Genomic DNA, 19,327 nt, shown 5'->3' with positions numbered 1-19,327 from the left:
TAAATGTGTTCATTTAATCTGGGATCTCTAACCTTTACATTTATGTTTTGAAAACGCACTGTGGATTTTATCCCAATAGCTGGAAGAGAAGGCATTGAGCTCACAAAATACCGAGGCAATATATCCAGTTTCACAATAGATATTCTGCCAATTAGAGCAACTGGGTAATTAGTCCATTGTCACGATCGTCGTAAGAAGAAGCGGACCAAAACGCAGCGTGGTATGAATGCATCATTTAATAGATGACAAAAAACACGAAGTAAACTGTACAAAAACAATAAACAAATAACGACTGTGAAGCTATCATAAGAACTGTGCTGACACAAGCAACTAACATAGACAATCACCCACAAACAAACAGTGAAACCCAGGCTACCTAAGTATGATTCTCAATCAGAGACAACTAATGACACCAGCCTCTGATTGAGAACCATACTAGGCCGAAACATAGAAATCCCAAAATCATAGAAAAACAAACATAGACTGCCCACCCCAACTCACGCCCTGACCATACTAAATAATGACAAAACAAAGGAAATAAAGGTCAGAATGTGACATCCATCTACTGAGATTGAATTGATTTGAGCGTTCTGTTTTATCTAAAGAAGGAAATACTGTATATATTTCGAAATATTTAAAATGGGAAATGATTGGAATTCCATAAATAGGAATTGGGTCCCCTTTCGGGTTCTTGATGGGGAGTAGGGCAGATTCAGTTAGATTTATTTTATAACTTGAGATGAAGCTGAATTTGTCTATGATCTTCAAAGCGTTTGGGAGAGATTGAAATACATTTTCTAGATAAAGTAAGTAAGATATTGTCGGCGTATAATTAGATGTGGTGGTCTGTAGAATTGAGTGATTTTGTTGTAATTTCTTTCGATTGTCGAAATGCCTGTGCCAGGGGCTTATTATACAATAAAAAATAGTAGACGTAAACTGGGATTGACTTGCCTGCTACTTCTAGTTATTCTGAACGGAGCAGAGCAGGTATCGTCTGTTATTACTATGGCTGAGGGATTAGCATATGGTATTTTAATTATATTAATGAAATTGGAGCCAAGTTCCATCTGTCCCAAAACCGACTAAAGATATGACCATTCTATTCCATCAAAAGCTTTTTCTGCATTGAGAGATAGAACTGCCCAAGGAGCTTTTAGTTTCTGATGTAGGATACAGTAAGTTATAGACAACGGGGGTTATCTGAGGATAATAGTTTTTTAACAAACCCGCGTTGGTCTGAAAATACTAATTTGGGTAAGTTTCGAGGTGGGATGACAGAATTTAAAAAAAAAAAAGTTTTATAGTTGGTGAAAGTGGGAGCACTGTGTGGCATCCTTTGTGCTTGGAAGGATGCAGTATTTACATTCCTTCCAAATGAAGCTATGTGAACGGCTATGTTAATCATTTAGAGTAATACTTGACCTAATTGGTTAAAAAATGTTAAATAGACCTCCGTCCCAATATCGTCCCAAACAGGTTCTGCTTGGTGAACAAGTTTGTACAAATTGTTCTCTATTCTTTGTGTGTCATTATGGAGCACGTGTGTTTCTTGGAGCATTTCTATATCAAAATGATTTCTTGCAAGACTTTTAAGACAGCTGGAACATTTGATCGGACTATTAAGGCCTTTCAAATTCCAAGAGAGAATCGCTAGCATTGCCATTGTTTTTCTAAAATGTAATTATTATCTTTAATGGTGTTAAGCCCATGGATGTAAAATAAAAAGCAGGACCCACAGGGAAACCCACCCATTGGATCGCTCCCCACTCAGAATACCCTCTCTATAAAACGACATTGGAGGCGGCTATCAGGTTTCAGGTATGAACCAGATGCAGATAGTGTCGAAGAAACAAAACTGGGGATTATTAGGTGACCATGACAGTTTGAGGGCCAGATTGGGAATTTAGCCAGGACACCAGGGTTAACACCCCTACAACAAGTGCCATGGGATCTTTAATGACCTCAGAGAGTCAGGACACCTGTTTATCGTCACATCCAAAAGACAGCACCCTACACAGGGCAGTGTCAATCACTGTCCTGGGGCATTGGTATATTTTGTTTTTAGACCAGAGGAAAGGGCACCTCCTACTGGCCCTCCAACACCACCTGGTCTCCCATCCAGGGACTGACCAGGACCAACCCTGCTTAGCTTCAGAAGCAAGCCAGCAGTGGTATGCAGGGTGGTATGCTGCTGGTATAGGGGCATGCAGACGACAAGTCACAGGCAGGCAGAGGTCAGTAATCCAGAGAGGGTGCAAAAGGTCCAGAATGGCAGGCAGTCTCGGGGTCAGGGCAGAGTCTCAGGGTCAGGGCAGGCAGTCTCAGGGTCAGGGCAGGCAGTCTCGGGGTCAGGGCAGGCAGTCTCAGGGGCAGTCAGGGCAGGCAGTCTCAGGGTCAGGGCAGGAAGTCTCAGGGTCAGGGCAGGCAGTCTCAGGGTCAGGGCAGGCAGTCTCGGGGTCAGGGCAGAGTCTCAGGGTCAGGGCAGGCAGTCTCAGGGTCAGGGCAGGCAGTCTCAGGGTCAGGGCAGGCAGTCGCCGGGGTCAGGGCAGGCAGTCTCCGGGGTCAGGGCAGGCAGTCTCGGGGTCAGGGCAGGCAGTCTCGGGGTCAGGGCAGGCAGTCTCGGGGTCAGGGCAGGCAGTCTCAGGGTCAGGGCAGGCAGTCTCAGGGTCAGGGCAGGCAGTCTCGGGGTCAGGGCAGGCAGTCTCAGGGTCAGGGCAGGCAGTCTCAGGGTCAGGGCAGGCAGTCTCAGGGTCAGGGCAGGCAGAACGGTCAAAACCGGGAAGGACTAGAAAACAGGAACAAGAACAGACAGGAGCAGGGGAACAAACGCTGGTAGTTTTCACGAAACCAAACAAATTGGCAGCAGACAAACAGAACACAGTTATAAATACAGTGGGGCAAAAAAGTATTTAGTCAGCCACCAATTGTGCAAGTTCTCCCACTTAAAAAGATGAAAGAGGCCTGTAATTTTCATCATAGGTACACTTCAACCATGACAGACAAAATTAGAAAAAAAATCCAGAAAATCACATTGTAGGATTTTTAATGAATTTATTTGCAAAATAAGCTCTTGCTCTTCTTTCCCACCGCTGTTCTCATCTCAACATATCCCCCCCTCCCCTCCCCTCCCCTCTCTCTTTCCTGGGGTGATTCTCCTCCATAAACAGACACTAACAAGCACCCTCCCTCCCACCCACCCTGCAAGGACACACACATTAAAAAGCACCCAAGGTGCTGCAGGCTCAGCCCCGTGTGAGATGAGTGGACCATGCAGCCCCCCAGCCTCCCATTGCTCCAGTCCTCTCACCGTGACAGAGCATCACACTCCTCTCTCACGCCCTGACCTCCACACTAAGGACCCCCTCACAGCCCCCCTCTGTCCCGCTTTTCTAGATCAGGTGTGTGTGTGAATCACATACTGTGAGCACAGAGAGACAGAGAGAGCAAGAAAAGGAAGAAGCTGTCAACTGTTGTGGATGTTTATTTGTATATTTCAATGTTTACCTATGAATCGTTTTTTATTTGTCTGGGACATGGATTTATGTGTGGTCTGAGGTCAACAGGTGAATTTGAATGTGTCTAGACAACAACATAACATTGGAATTTCCGGTCATTTAAACTTAAACTCAAATGTCATTGTGACCATATGAGGCACTGATTGTCACCAGCAATGGCTACCACGGAAATCCCATGTGCACAGGCATGACACATTATATGGATGCAATTATGTTTGTGTGCACTTTGCATCCATAGGGTCACTTAACACACCACTGTCACCGTAGTGTATATCTACGTATATGGAGTTGTGTTTGGTAGGCAAACCCAAATCCCTTGTGTTCAAATGAAAATGATACCCGGCCATAGTAGTAATCTGTGGTCTCCATCATGTTATATGGCCATACTTACTGTGTTGTTCACTGTGGCAGACAGTTAGCTTCAACAGCAGGGGCAGCACTCTCATAAAATGACATGGGCTTTACAGTTCCCATCTCTCTAAGAACAGCAGCCAGTACACAGATCATCTCTGGGAACAAGGTAACTGTGAATGTGCAGTAAGATTATCCCTCTGGGACATTTTAAAAATCACTCCTGGGTGGAGTCCTCTTCTCTTCCTCTCCCAACAGTGTTAACCCCCAACTAAAACAACTAACCTGGTACATGTAGCCTCATCTATGTTGTGTACCCTATGGGGATGCTAGCTTAGACAGAAAACAGGTAGGCTTCTGTCAAGTTCTCTGTTCCTCATGAAATTACCTACTGGTGCAAATGACCGGAATTGTTATTGCTCACAGACAAATCTGAGACTGCAGAATGTGTGCGTGTCTGTGTTTACAGGACAGAATGCTTGTTGGAACCCCTCTGGTTGTCAGCCCTGATATCTCTTAGAGGCTTGTCTCTGTCTATCTGCTTGGCTGCCTGCCTTCAGGGGTGGGTGGGACACAGCCTTACACACAGAAAAGAAAATAACACAAGCAAAAACTCCAAGATAACAGAGTTTAAAACCTTGCGACAGAATGGAGAGGGTTTATATTCTAAATTTCAGCGCCACGCTCCCTCAACCACTCACTTCTCTCCTCACCACCTCCCCAAAGACGGAAAGTGTGGGAGTTATCCAAAGATACTAAAAGTTCTGTCGTTAAAACGAAAAAAAAGGCCCAGAGTGGCCTGAGTAGGCAGAAGAAAAGCACTCTGCAAAACCATAACTTATGTTCTAACTGAGGATAGCTCTGGTCTACTGGCGGTCTACTGGCGGTCTGGGGGTTCGCACACTCACACACAGAGAGGAAGCGGGAACATCCTAGAACTAGAACAAAATAAAACACAACATCCAAAAAAATCTGTTCAAAAGATCAGTTAACTCCAGATTTCTCCCATTTTCTGTATTAAATTGATTTGTCTTATCCAGGTAAGACCTATTGAAATTGATGTTACATGGACCCCTGGTCAGAAGGAGGCAGCACAATCATCCAGACAAATCTACCATGACATGACCCACAAGCTCACCCCTTCTCAAGGGAACATTTTCAGTCGCTCCTGCCATGGAGGCAGTACTGATCTGCCGCTGTCGCTTACTGTACCGCACTGTGGCTGTCAGACAGACTCACTGAAGAGAGGACGTTATCTGTGTCTGCGGTGCATGCTGATAGTCTGATCTCCTCTTCCCTGTCCTCTCTCTGCCTCGTAAACAGTGGCCCCGTCAACATGTGTGTAATCTCCCAGTGGTTTTATCTTCCTCGAGGGAAGGAAGCGAATGAGGACAGTTAACGCCATGGTTCCTCTGTCTGTCGCCCCTCTCAACCTGAACCCCCTCTCAACCTGACCCCGGCCCCATGGATAAAGGCTATTGATCAATCAACCACGTGTCGCCATGATGGCTGCATTGTTTTATACTGGCTGTCAATGGATGGAGAAACACATTAAATGAAGGGTTTCACTGCAGGCCTGGGCCAAACCTCTGCCCTGAGGGACGATGGTGTCTGTTTACAGTATGACTGACCACTTCTATCAGCATCCACACACTACATGTCTCTGGCCATGAGTCAGATACTGTTTGTAATAAACTAAATTGAAGAGGAAATATAGGAGAGTTGGACAAATGGGAAATACTGAAGAGATCCATATATTTCATCATAAATCTGTGTTGGTGAGATGTGTATAGTAGCCTTTTCTCTTAAAAGAAAGATGAGGGTCAGTTTTGGAGCTGAGGGATTTTTTAATTTGGTACTATATAACTGGTATAATACATTTCCCTCCTGTCAAGGCTTTGGATCTCGAGTGATAGGACACATATGATTGAGTTGTTAATAACAGTATTATGTATGGACCACCTGTGGAGAACATTTTCAGTACAAACACACTCATACACATGCATACATGCATGCACACACACAGAGACACGCATACACACACTAGAGCCTCTCTGGTCTTTCCACACCCTAGGTAACTGGATGTGGCAGCATGTGCAGATGACACAAAAATTTAAAATAGTGTCTCTGAAAATAAACTAGGCCTCGAGCACACAGTACTGGACCACAGACAAGCACAGAGACTTGAATCATCCCCGTAATTAATGAATACATCTATCAAGGTATAGCTAAAATCACAATGACCCATTCAAGATATAGAACTCTTTTTAAAAAAATTTTTAAATCACTCCCTCCCTACCTCCTATTGCCCCTCTCCTCCCTCCCGGTCCTTTCCGTGATAGCAGGTGTGTAAACACCCTTGGCTGGGCTGTGTCCTCATGACTGTGAGGTGGGCTAGTACAGACACACGTGTACTGTCTGATGTCATTGGGCTGGAGGAATATTACCTAACGAACGTGCGATGAGATTAAACACAAACAGCGAGCTTTACGGTGCAGTCCTGTTTCCTCTGCTCCCACGCCATACCTCACTGGCTGACAGGCCTGATGGGAGGGGACTGGCTTCTTCTATAGACCTTCTGATCAGACCGGACCATGCAGCCAGACCTCACCAAACAACACCTCTGGTTCTCCTTTCCCTGGGACAATGCAGCAGTTGGACCCCAACAATTGTTACACTTTCATTCGTGAAATAGTTCAGATCTTCTAACAGGTGAATTAGATAGGTCAATATAAAATATTCTGTCATTAAAAATGAAATTATTCATGGCTAATAGACAATCTTACGTCCACTCAACTAAAAGAGAAGAAGAACTGGAAGTCTCTTTTCAATGCGGTGTTTTTTGTGTCCTGTTGATCAACTATAGAGGTAGACCTCCCTCTAGTGGTTTTATTACATACTACTGAGTATCGGAAACCGGTATGGCAAACGGAGAATGGGCGAGTGGGTGTGTCGAAAGGGAGTGGGTATATGGCCGCCGTAGGCAGACATGGCTCTCAAGAGAAGACAGGCTATGTGCTCACTGCCCACAAAATGAGGTGGAAACTGAGCTGCACTTCCTAACCTCCTGCCCAATGTATGACCATATTAGAGAGACATATTTCCCTCAGATTACACAGATCCACAAAGAATTCAAAAACAAATCCAATTTTGATAAACTCCCATATCTACTGGGTGAAATTCCACAGTGTGCCATCACAGCAGCAAGATTTGTGACCTGGATGGATGGCAGCCTATACAAGACATGACTGATATTGATAACCATTTAGATGTCATCTTGATACATAATGGGGAGGGCATGAACGGCAACACCGGGACACAGTGCATTTCTCTCCCGCGTGACAAGCACTACTGTCCAGCAACGGCGCGGGAAGTAGCAACAGTACATAGCAGCCAATGTCAGAGAGATAGTCACAGTAAGCACAAGCATACAACGCATCATAAATACTTGTAATCAAAAATAATCAATCGTCAGTTTTACAACTGAAAATGTACAATTATTTGTGTAAAACTAACAGTGCAATGACACTCAGAATCATCTGGTTAAAAAGCAGAAGTACAAACTCTTCTATGATTTCAGGGCGGTCTGCAAACAAACGTTTAAGGTGCATGCCGCCACCTACTGTGCTGGAGTGTGTAATCATTCATGGTCTGTCTAATTCTGTACTACTAAGAAAATACAATTTTACAAAGTATAATTTTTTTAATAATAAAATAATAAACCCCTACTAATAATAAATCCATACACCCCCCCAAAAATATTGAAATAACATCTCAAGCCCCAGTACTGTATCTGCATCATACTGAAACAATCCACCCTTAGGATTATTCAGCATGTCTACAACCATTTCAACAGTAACATCTGTTACCCACAGTAACTATTTTAACGTATCCACAATAACCTTCAACCTGATATTTCTGCTTTCCACAACCCGAGTCATGTTGATAACTTTATAGCTTTCATTTGTAAGGTTAACTGTATTCACTATCAAAGTGTCCTTTGACAAAGCACATTCATGTTCGCAACATTTCTGAATAGATCTCGAAACCATGCCAGGACCAGCAGAAGCACCAGCCCTGACATTAGGTCCACTTAGTACAGGAGCAGCCATAGAAGCTCCATCATTCTGCACTTTAGTTCCACCAATCTGACTTACAGCCTCTGTATACGATCCATCATGACTGATTCTATATCTCCGAGCCTCTCTAGCCTCTCTCTGCACCTGGCATCCACCAAACGCTGCACTATGTTCCCCCACAAAATTACAACACTTAACCTCCACGTTGCACCCACATTCTCTGTAATCATGTTCCCCTCCACACTGGCATGTTTTTTCTTTCCTTTACACTGAACATTTAGCTACATGTCCCATTCAATGGCATTTCAAACACCACAATGGGGATGGGACACATTCTCTGACATTGAAACTAAGGAATCCTATCAGCACTTTTCCAGGCAAAACCTTCTCAAACTTCAGTAGCACTGATAAGCTTTCACTTCTTTGACCCTCTTTCTGACTGATCAACCTTTTGGCCTCAATCACTCTTCCTCCCTTCACATTTTCTTTAATATCATCTATGGACGTAGATATTGGGACCCCAGTGATGACTCCGCTCAATCTAGTATAAACACCAGGGACATTTAATCTTCTTCCCATTAAGCTTTTCCATTTGCAGAATCTTCCCTTGCTGAGCCTGGCTTCCACAAAATATTAACGAACTACCATTTCTAATGAACCGGGCTAATTTGACTTCACCCGTCTCTTTCTATACAGCAGCGCTCAATCAAAACGGGTTGACCTATAGCAGAGTGCTGTCGGCACACCCACTCCTTGACACACCCACTCCTTGACACACCCACTCCTTTCCACACACCTGCTACTTTTCTTTCGACACACCCACTCGCCCATACTCAGGTTACCATAATGGGATGCAGCTACCCCCTTCCCATCAGAAAGGCAATAGATAGAGAGCTGGGGCCTCATTTCTAACTGTTGCGTAAAGGTTACACCTTAACGTATGCGTGTGCCATTTCTGAAAAGTTCAAGAATATTGAGATTTATAATCTTGGCGCACGCCATACATACGCATGTTTCTGTTATAAATCAGACCTGTCGTAAAACTGTGCGCACGTGAACAGCACTAAAACTCTGCCCGGAAAACACCTCCCTTTACCTTTTATGGTGACGATAACGGCCTTTATTTGCTGTATAATTTATCATTTGGAACTATTGACATTATGCCTTAGCATGAAAAAGACTAATTGTTGTTCACGGTGGCGATTTTAGCATGTAAATCTTGGTGGGACAAACTCCCCCACTTTTTTTAGATGCATGCCAGCAAAGCCACAACACAACACTAAACACTACATTAATTGCACTATAACGGTGACAAACGGTGTCCACAAGCTGTTAGTCCCAACAGCAGTCCCAACACCTTACCCCTGCTACACCCGGCTATCAGTGGAGCCTTGTCGGACAGTGAAACAGTCCATTCAGCCTCATTTACTGCCTTTAAAAAAAACATAGCTGATATTGCTGACTTGCTTAAACAAATGTGGTTTCTACTGTCAATTGAAATGTACAAACTATGGCATAAGGGGAGAACGAGCGGATAAGAGGCAATCCGTAATTTAGATTAAGACATTAATGAGCAAGCTAGGACGGACAAAATCAATATAAATATTTGTTCAGCACTTTTGAAATGTACAGCAACAGAATTCAGAACATGGTCCGTTCTTAGTATTCTCCCTGTACACCAAGTCAGTACCGTAGGATGGGGGCATATAAGCAGACAATGAAAGCTCTTACAATATTTGATTACGTTTCTCTAAAACAGGCTATAGAGTACATGTGCACTACCAAGTCAGAACAGTAGGCTAAGTTATGAGGGGGAAAGGGACCAAATTATTAGGGCGAGGCACATGTGCTGCTAACATCTTAATACACAACATACACTTACTGTAATATTACTTTCTTAGCTACATGATCAGTTCAATCAAAGCTACGGTAGATATGTGATTTGACGTAATTTTATCTGTGGCCAATGGCCTTTAGCCTTCTTGGATGGGCAATTCTAATGTAACTCCATGGCAGCAACAAAGGGGCTATTATTTTCGAGCTTTTGCAGTGACATAGTGTCACCATGCGGTGGCTGTCCCACCGCACTGAGCTAGGCTGAAACACCTGCATTTTGGAGCTGCCTTACTCAGAAAGCCAAAAAAGAGACCATGTTCGTATGCGGCTTTATTTTAACTCAATTATGTTTTTTGCATTGTTTGCAAACTGATGTGACCCGTATTAATGCCAAAATAACATGTAAAACAGGCAACAGCAAAAAACAGGTGGGGCTCAAAACAGGTGATCTGCCCCACCTGCCCTGAATGACAGGTCTATTGATAAACATTTAGTTTGTCAATAGATTATTGGGTTTATGATATGCCCTGCCTTAGCATAGGCAATGAAGTCACACTCCTATCTCATAGTAATAGGCCTACTGTAGCCTAACCATACTGTTACATTTAAATAAACTACCAGTCTATTTACAGTGTTGGCAGAATGTTTTAATCTTTAGCAGTAATTTATGCTCTCTCTTCAAAAAGGGACTGACAGCTTAAAGAGATTAGAAAACAATGGCAAATTGTCATGGACCTGACTTCAATGTTTTGCATCGACTTTTCTCTGACCTAAATAAGGACTGCCTGTAAATTCTGAAACAGGACAGCTTGTGTTTTTGTTCTACTTAAAAGTTTGCATTTTTTATTTATAGTACTACTGGTAGTCATTACTGCATTGTTGGGAAAGAGCAAGAAAGGCATTTCACTGTACTTGTGCATGTGACAACTTGATACATACACATCAATGTAAAATATCAGCTGTTACTGTATACCGGTATTATAAACCGCACTGTCTATGATGTTGTAAAACCTGAAATACATAGCCTATCTATTTACTAGGTCCAATGAAATGAGGTGTACATAGTAATTTGTTGTATGGCTCCTTCAGGAATATGAACCCATCACAGCCAGAAAAGGTAATTAAATTCTGCAATGCTTATGAAAATTAAATTGGTTTATCTAATGATTTTAGATTCTAAAAAATAAAGGCACTTAATCTTTTGTCTTGCCCTTTCACCCTCTTAATGGCACCCATACACAGGCCATGTCACAATTGTCTAAAGGCATTACAAAAAATATTTTTAAACTATATTTAACCCATCTGCTCCCCTTCATCTACCTACACTGATTGAAGTGGATTTAACGTGACAAAGCTTTCATCTGGATTCACTTGGTCAGTCTGTCATGAGAAAGAAGTATTCATTAGGTTTTGTAAACTCAGTGTACATGGAGATGTTATGAACCAAGAGGACAGGACAGCAGGGCTTGTTCTATTTTAACCAAATTGACAGAGGGAGAGAGAGAAACAGAAGATAAATTCCTTATTGTCATTGCATAGCATTGAGTGTTCCATTATGTTACTGCCTGACTATCAGACATCCCAAATGCCTTTCCTAGAGTGAATATTACAGAGATATATACCCTGAGTTTCACATACTTACAACCAAACTCAATTTAACATATCAAAATCCTCAGTTAACAATTGAGCCCAGAGACCTCCACAAAGTAACATGAACAGGTTCTACTGTAGATATTGTGTGGCAGACCGGCCCTAAACAGTCACATTTGATATCACATGCTTAGATAGGTCCCCTGGCCTCTTGAGTCTCTGGTTAAGACACCCATAAAAATCAATAGGAAGAAACTTAAAGTCTGTGTGATGTTTTCTGTATCCCTTGTCACCTCACTACTTGCCCTCTCCCTCCCACTTGGTCTTGTCCCGGGGCATACGGCCCATGTTGTAGAACTCTGCGTTGGGTCTCATGTCGGTCAGGTGGGCCAGCCGATTGGACATGGCAAAGAAAGCAGCGATGGCAGCGATGTCCCAGGCGTCCTCCCGGTCAAAGCCCACTTCCTCCAGGGACAGAAAGTGCTGGTCGGTGACGGTGTCGCTGCGACACACGGCCAGAGCAAAGTCCAGCATGACCCGCTCCCGAGGGGACAGCTCTGCGTTCTCATAGTTTACAATCACCTGGGGATGAGGGCCAGGGGGAGAAAGAGTTAAAATATTAAACACATTTAGAAAGGTGACAGTGGGTGAGTTTTGCACCTTTTATACTTAATGTGGTTGATCAGTCAGAGGATATCAACTGCTTGACAAACAACTCACACCTCCAATGTATAAGAGGATAGAGGCATAAAACAGTTTCGGGTCACACCAGTAAACAGATCAGGAGAGAACTAAACTAGAGAGAAGAATGTACCTGGTCAGCCAGTGTGGGTTTCTTAGAGTAGATGCGGTGCAGTGCACTGTGAGACACGACGCAGTAGAGACACTGGTTGTGGATACTGGTGGCGACCACAATCAGCTCCCTGTCAGCCTTCGTTAGTCCCCCTGACATGAAGGAGCAACAAACATTGCAGATCAACACAGACACACACACTGCGTTTGAAATTCACTGCTCGACTGAGGGACCTTACAGATAGTTGTACATGTGGGGTACAGAGATGAATAAAAAAGTGTTAAAACACTTATTACACAGTGAGTCCATGCAACTTGTGACTTGTTAAGCAAATCTTTACTGCTGAACTTATTTATGCTTGGCACAACAAAGGGGTTGAATCCTTATTGACATTTCGGTTTTCATTTTGTGAAAAATAAGGGTGTGAATACTTTCTGAAGTCTCTCACACACACCTGTCTCCTTGTTCATCAGTTCATTGTAATAGGAAAAGAAAGCACGGAACTCTGCTGGACGATGTGCCAGGACCTTGAAGACATTGGGAAGGAAGCCTCCCTGTCAAAGAGCAAAACACACTGATATTACACCATGTATATAGTTATCCAGCTCCCCACAGTAGTGTCTTTTCATAGCAGGAACATTAGAGACACGAAAATACTCTGCATCCTACCTTGGTCTCCACCTCCTCCATTAGTTCTAACATGTCGAATGGCAGGTCTTTCTTGTTTGGAATCGGGTATCGGCTGATGTTCTGCGGGGGAGCATCGCTAGAGAACTGTCTACTGTTCGCCGCGGCCCCCACGGCCACAGGTGCGTTCTGCTGCCATAACGTGCACCCCACATACCGAAGGGAAGCCTGCATGTACACAAAATAAAGTAACTCCATTGCAGACAGGTTATTTTAGCTAGAAAGACAAAGCATGTGGTTTATGCCGTGGCTAGATCCAAAGTAAAAAAAGTAACAACGAGCAAGTCGACTACTTACAAGGTTACAGTGACGAATTAATCTCCAAACACTTCCAGGCGCCATGTCAAGTAACAGCAAAATGAACTTACTTCCTCTTTTGAAAAAGGTAATCGGGGGAGGTCTTTTGTGAGGTTGAAAAACCAATCATCGTCTAGTATTTATGTCACTCCCATTAAGCACGCCTCTTTGACTCATCCACCCAAAGCAGTCCCACTCCTCGCCAGCGGGCTTGTGAACGACTCCGGAAACGACGTCACCTTTCTGTTTACATCGTAGGAGTCGCAGTTAGCTAATGCTTGTTGCATGGAATCGTATTTTTAGACATTTATGAAACTAGAAAAATAGCTGCCTCACAATTGTTTGATCGCAATGGGCGGTCATGGGGTGATGGAGAGCGAGGAATCTTTGGACTACTCCGTGCACGAGGCGTGGAACGAGGCCACCAATGTCTATTTGCTCGTCATCCTGGTTAGCTTCGGACTGCTGATGTACGCTAGAAAGTAAGAGATTCCTTTGCATTTTGTAGTTCCCAACAAATGCCCGACTGTTGATAAATATTTGCATCATCATCAACAACTAAATGTGTGCCTTACTAGTAACATATATTTACAAGCGTTGCTTTTAAAAAGCTTCCATTCAGCTAATGCATGAATTACATAGGGGTTGGTCTCATTCTCTCCTTCCTCTCGAGCCCAATGTTGGAGGTGTCATAATACCCACAAAACCTAGCGGTCAAACAGGCAAATGGTTCCAATCTTTTTTCCACCATTCATTTTTCCCCATAAAGAAATTTTGAAACACTTAAAATAAGGGCTGTGTTTTGTGTAGGCTTACACCCACGTGACATGTTGATAAACCATGTAAATCTCTGATAAGATGCCTTTTGTCAATATATCCTGCTCTAACTACTCTCAAATTCGAAAATGCTAATTAACATCATGCAGACTGCAAATCCTTGCAAATCCTTTGCTAACAGGTATTGTGTCAATTTAAAACTTTCAGAAGACAGTTCACAGAATTGTCAATTTAAAGAACTGTAGCCAATTTATTAATTACTACATTTAGCTAACATTAGATCATTAATCCAAAGATTCTTGCCTTTACCTCGATTCGGCAAGCTCGTCCAGATCATCATGGCATTTGTAGTTCTTTACGATAGCCACATTAGCAGCTACTTAGCGTTTCATTTTTGGGGGGTAAATACATACAAATATATAGAGAGATTTACACAGTTATCAAAACATCACGCCAGGCTAAGCCTACACAAAACACAGACCTTATTTTAACTGCTTCTATAATCCCATATGGGGAAAAATGAATGGTGGAAAAACGATTGGAACCATTTCCTTGTTTGACCGCTAGGTTTTAATCGGTATTATGACTCATACTGTGGTTCTCTATTCTCCCCATCAGAAATAAGAGGAAGATCATGAGGATATTTGCTCTGCCGCCTACCGCTGGAGCCACGACCGAACCCAACTTCTACGACAGTCTGCAGAAAGTGAGACTGCGCCAGCAGCTGGAGATGTACTCCCTTGGTGAGTTTGTCAGTCTCAGTTCTGTTCTGATGCGTCAATGTTAGGCCTTGTGCTCACCTATGATATGATCAGGAAGGGGCAAAAATGACTAAATACAATGACTAAATACCATAAAGAGCAATGTTTCAAAATAAACAACAATATACTTTGAAATGAATTTCATTAAAATATTTAGAATTTTAAAATGCAGAAATACATTTGCAAGTAGCCAGCATGAACAGAAACCTTTGACTGTGATATGTTGTTGTTTATCTACCTTAGTTGAATGCTCAGAAGTCATTTAAATGCATATTTCAAATACATGAAACAGAAATATTGTCAATCTCTGATTTTGAAACATACATTTAGGTAATTTTGAGGACACTCAAATGTATCCCATCTAGACATGACCTCTAAACAAGGCCAGTTCATTTTGGTATGTTCATTTTCACATACAATGCATTTGGGAAGTATTGCCCTGGACTTTTTTCATATTTTGTTATGTTACAGCCTTATTCTAAAATTGATTAAATTGATTAAATCTAGACACAATACCCTGTAATGAAACAACAAACATTGTTTTTTTAATCAATTTTAGCCATTGTTTAACAAATAAACTGAAATATCACATTTACATAAGTATTCAGACACTTTACTCAGTACTTTGTTGAAACACCTTGGCAGGGATTACAGCCTCCAGTCTTCTTGTGTATGGCGCTACAAGCTTGGCACACCTGTATTTGGGGAGTTTCTCCCATTTTCTTTCTCTGCAGTTTCTCTCAAGCTCTGTCAGGTTGGATGGGGAGCATCGCTGCACAGCTATTTTCAGGTCTCTCCAGAGATGTTTGATCGGGTTCGTTTCTGGGCTCTAGCTGGGCCACTCAAGGACATTCAGAGGCTTGTCCCGAAGCCATTTTTTGCGTTGTTTTGGCTGTATGAATCTTGTTTCTCATAGTCTTTAGGTGCTTTTACCATAAATGTCTGATTGGTGGTGTGCTGCAGTGATGGTTGTCTTTCTGGAAGGTTCTCCCATCTCCATAGAGGAACTCTGGAGTTCTGTCAAAGTGACCATCAGGTTCTTAGTCACCTCCCAAGGCCCTTCTCCCCCGATTGCTCAGTTTGGCCAGGTGGAAAGCTCTAGGAAGAGTATTGGGGGTTCCAAACTTCTCCCATTTAACAATAATGGAGGCCATTGTGTTCTTCGGGAGCTTCAATGCTGCAGAAATGTTTTGGTACCCTTCCCCAGATCTGTGCCTTAACACAATCCTGTCTCTGAGCTCTACGGACAACTCCTTCGACCTCATGGCTTGGTTTTTGCTCTGACATGCATTGTCAACTGTGGGACCTTATATAGACAGGTGTGTGCCTTTCCAAATGATGTCCAATCAATTGAATTTGTCACAGTTGGACTCCCAATCAAGTTGTACAAACATCTCAAGGATGGTCAATGGAAAAGAGGATGCACTTGAGCTCAGTTTCGAGTCTAATAGCAAAGGGTCTGAATACTTATGTATTTTTAGTTTTAATACATTTGCTAACATTTCTAAAGAGAACTGTTTTTGCTTCGTAATTATGGGGTACTGTGTGTAGATGGAGGATTATTACATATCATGTCATTCATTTTAGAATAAGGCTGTATTGTAACCATGTGGAAAAAGTCAAGGGGTCTGAATACTTTCTGAATGCACTGTATACAGTCAGTGCATTCAACTAAGGTAGGTAAACAACATATCACAGTCAGGAAGTAAAACGTTTCTGTAATCGTTACTGAGAATGTTGTTTCTGTTCAGGCCGTCTGCTTTTAAATGTATTTCTGAATAAAAAATAAATAAATACAAAATACATATTTTAATTTCCATTTAGTTGTTTATTTTGATACATTGATCTTTATGGTATTTAGTAATTGTATTTAGTCATTTTTGCCCGTCCCTAGTGAAAATGAACATACCAAAAGGAACTGCAAAGCACACTGGGTGTTATTATTGGCCCTGTTTCGGTGTCCTGTATAGATGGGATACAGCTTAATCGAATTCTACTAACCTGCTATGTTAATTTTCCTAACCTGCTGTGTAAGTTCTCCTTAACCTGCTACGAAAAGTCAAAGCTATAACAAAGCCTTGTTTCGTGGCAGAGCTCATTAGAATAATACTCTGCATGCAAGTGCAATTGTCCATTATCACATACACATTTATATTTAGTTCATTTAGCAGACACTCTTATCACACCATAGTGCCATCAGACTTCTGATAACCATGCAGGGTGAAAGAGGGCCACAAAATGGTGAACCGCTATATAAATGATATAGAAATCTATTTCATATTTTGAAAATACAAATTACAGCTCTTGAAAGTATCTTGTTACAAAATACATTGGAGTGTAGTTCAGCCCAGTAAAATACAAAATGCTCAGAAGTAATTGAAATGCATATGTAAAATAGATGTAGGAGAAATAATGCCCACCGTTGGATATGGTAGAGTCTGTGGTCAAACTGACCTCAAATCTGTTCATCACTCGAGTCAAATATATTTCTGGTTTAACAAATAGCTCTGTGTCAAACTCTAGCTTGCCCAACTGTTCTGCATATATCTAAATCTATCCCACTGTTTAAATTGGTATAATTCGGTCTCCTTTATTCCTTTTTAACAGCTAGGAAATTTGACCAGCAGCAGCACCAAGGCCAGAGTGAGAGTGTTCAGCTCTCTATGGAATGAGACCACGCCATTAAGGTAGCATGGCCCTGCATCACACCTCTGCCTGCTCCACCCTTAAGCCTCTTTGGCTTTGGTAAGTCTGAACATTACTACACTCCTGAAGAGGGCATGCGTATTACGGAGGAAGAAGTCGAGGGTCAAGGAAGGTGTCTGTGATTAAGACTGTCGTCAAGTCAAACGAAACTGGATGATCCCTTTTCATTTCTGTTATTTTTTTGCATTCATTTTGCCTTTATATATATATAAACATTGTTTTGGTGTGGATGTGTCGCCACATAGTGGGTTTAGGAGGACCACATCCAGTGTATTTGGTGAATTCTCTACAGCACCTATTCAAGTTATTGTCTTAAACTCTAAATAACATGTATTTGTACCATAAAATGATGGTACAACAAACCTTTTAATCAAGCATATCTATGTAAATGTTTGGTTGTCAAGAATTGTTCTGTTGCCAAGTTTTTGATCGTCCTATATAATCCTTATAATGGCATTACAACAGACCTGGGAAAGTTTTGCTGAGCCTTTGCAGCAAGGAGCGTTGTGATCCAAACGGAGAGTCGCTCTCTTTCATGTTGCGAGGGTCAAAGTTGACTTTTCCCCACTCCAGTTGTTGTTTCTGAAAAGGAAATGCATTAATATTATTACTCTGATTAAAAATATATATTTTTTAAAACAAGGAAAAATATTTATGTTTTGCTTGATTTCACCTCCCTCTGTCCCGTCTCGTTTCTTTTGTAATAATAATTCATTTCGTTTCCCTCCAATGTCACAATTCTCAGAGCAGAAACTCGGCACTGGTGTGTGTGTTTTATGGAATGTAGCACGATGGGGTGGGTGTTTGGGAGGCAGTGATTGAGGAAGGTGACATTTAGCATCAGGGGCCTAACAGAAAAGCTAGGCCTCTAATCCATCAAAGAAATAAACAAAACATTAGTCAGAGGAAAGCTGTGGCCCAGAAACACAACACCAAGAGGCCAAACAAATGCAAGTGGACATCCTTCGGAGGTAGTGTAATGGAAAAATGATTACTCCTTGCGGAGGAGAAATGGCACACTGATTAAACACATCAATACATCAGCGGCTGGAGTGCAGGGCAGGGCCAGATCCTTATACATTCTAAATAGGGCTGTGCGTGGTGTATTGAATCTTTGCTTATTCAGTTTTGTCGTGTGCATACCCCTTTTTGTACCTCTGAGAAGAGTCTACTTCAGGATACTCTACTATTGGCCCACTGTAATTAAAAACCTGCAGACTGAAGGGAAATGGTTATGGAGATTAAAAACCATTGAAATGAGAATATGTGAGTTGAGCAAATATATCATTGGGCAAATATAGGAGCATGGTAAAAAAAAAAAAGTCTTGCAGTTATTAAATCCATGTCACCGACTCACCATTATCAACAGAGAGATAAGCCATGCCCATGAGTCATCTGCTGTGTTATGCCGAGTCGTAAGGTACCACCCAAAATGCCTCCTAGCCTATCTTATTAGCCCAGTCCAAAACAAGATTGTCACGTGAACCAGCCTGTTAACCAGATAATGAGCCGTGTACATGTGCTTTGCTAATTAATCTGCTGATGTAATCAATCAGTTGCTCATTACCATAGGTTTAATATTTAACCAGTACTATCCCATTGAGAAACATTATTCACGTCAAACATTAATCAATATCTGGAGTTAATTGCTTAGTCACCAAATTGACTAATGAGGTCGTTAGTGGGAGAGGTCTAAATGAACCAATCTTCACTTCATCCAGAGAATGACCGAGGGGTGGCTTTGGGTCAATACCAGGATCAAAGTGTTTCATCCACACGGCTGTTCACCTTCTTAATAAATTCACTACCTGTTTTCTATGAGAAGAGAAATGGATAGGGTTTGTATCCCTGAAATTCGGCAGAGTATGATAGAGCTATAGAACTTTTTGTCAATCCACTTGGGATGGTAGCATGTCACCTAAAATGACTGTG

At 42.1% G+C, this 19,327-nt stretch overlaps 2 protein-coding genes across 2 annotated transcripts; one reads left to right on the top strand and one right to left on the bottom strand.

Moving 5' to 3' along the window:
* Positions 1–10,610: 10,610 nt before the first annotated feature.
* On the bottom strand, positions 10,611–13,334 carry si:ch211-175m2.5 (uncharacterized protein LOC568697 homolog). The gene is made up of 5 exons (XM_024382940.2): positions 13,152–13,334; positions 12,837–13,022; positions 12,622–12,721; positions 12,189–12,319; positions 10,611–11,956 (listed from the first exon to the last, which is right to left on the bottom strand). The coding sequence occupies exons 1-5, from the start codon at positions 13,194–13,196 to the stop codon at positions 11,672–11,674; spliced, it is 747 nt and encodes a 248-aa protein (XP_024238708.1). The 5' UTR covers positions 13,197–13,334; the 3' UTR covers positions 10,611–11,671.
* A 23-nt stretch (positions 13,335–13,357) lies between these two features.
* LOC112220943 (small integral membrane protein 19) lies at positions 13,358–18,034 on the top strand. The gene is made up of 3 exons (XM_024382941.2): positions 13,358–13,633; positions 14,547–14,671; positions 17,297–18,034. Exons 1-3 carry the CDS (start codon positions 13,503–13,505, stop codon positions 17,359–17,361), a joined length of 321 nt encoding a protein of 106 aa, XP_024238709.1. The 5' UTR covers positions 13,358–13,502; the 3' UTR covers positions 17,362–18,034.
* Positions 18,035–19,327: the final 1,293 nt, after the last annotated feature.

Source organism: Oncorhynchus tshawytscha, linkage group LG21 (genome assembly GCF_018296145.1).
Source record: "Oncorhynchus tshawytscha isolate Ot180627B linkage group LG21, Otsh_v2.0, whole genome shotgun sequence".
Taxonomy (NCBI): Eukaryota; Metazoa; Chordata; class Actinopteri; order Salmoniformes; family Salmonidae; genus Oncorhynchus; species Oncorhynchus tshawytscha.
This window is presented reverse-complemented; position numbering and strand designations above follow the sequence as displayed.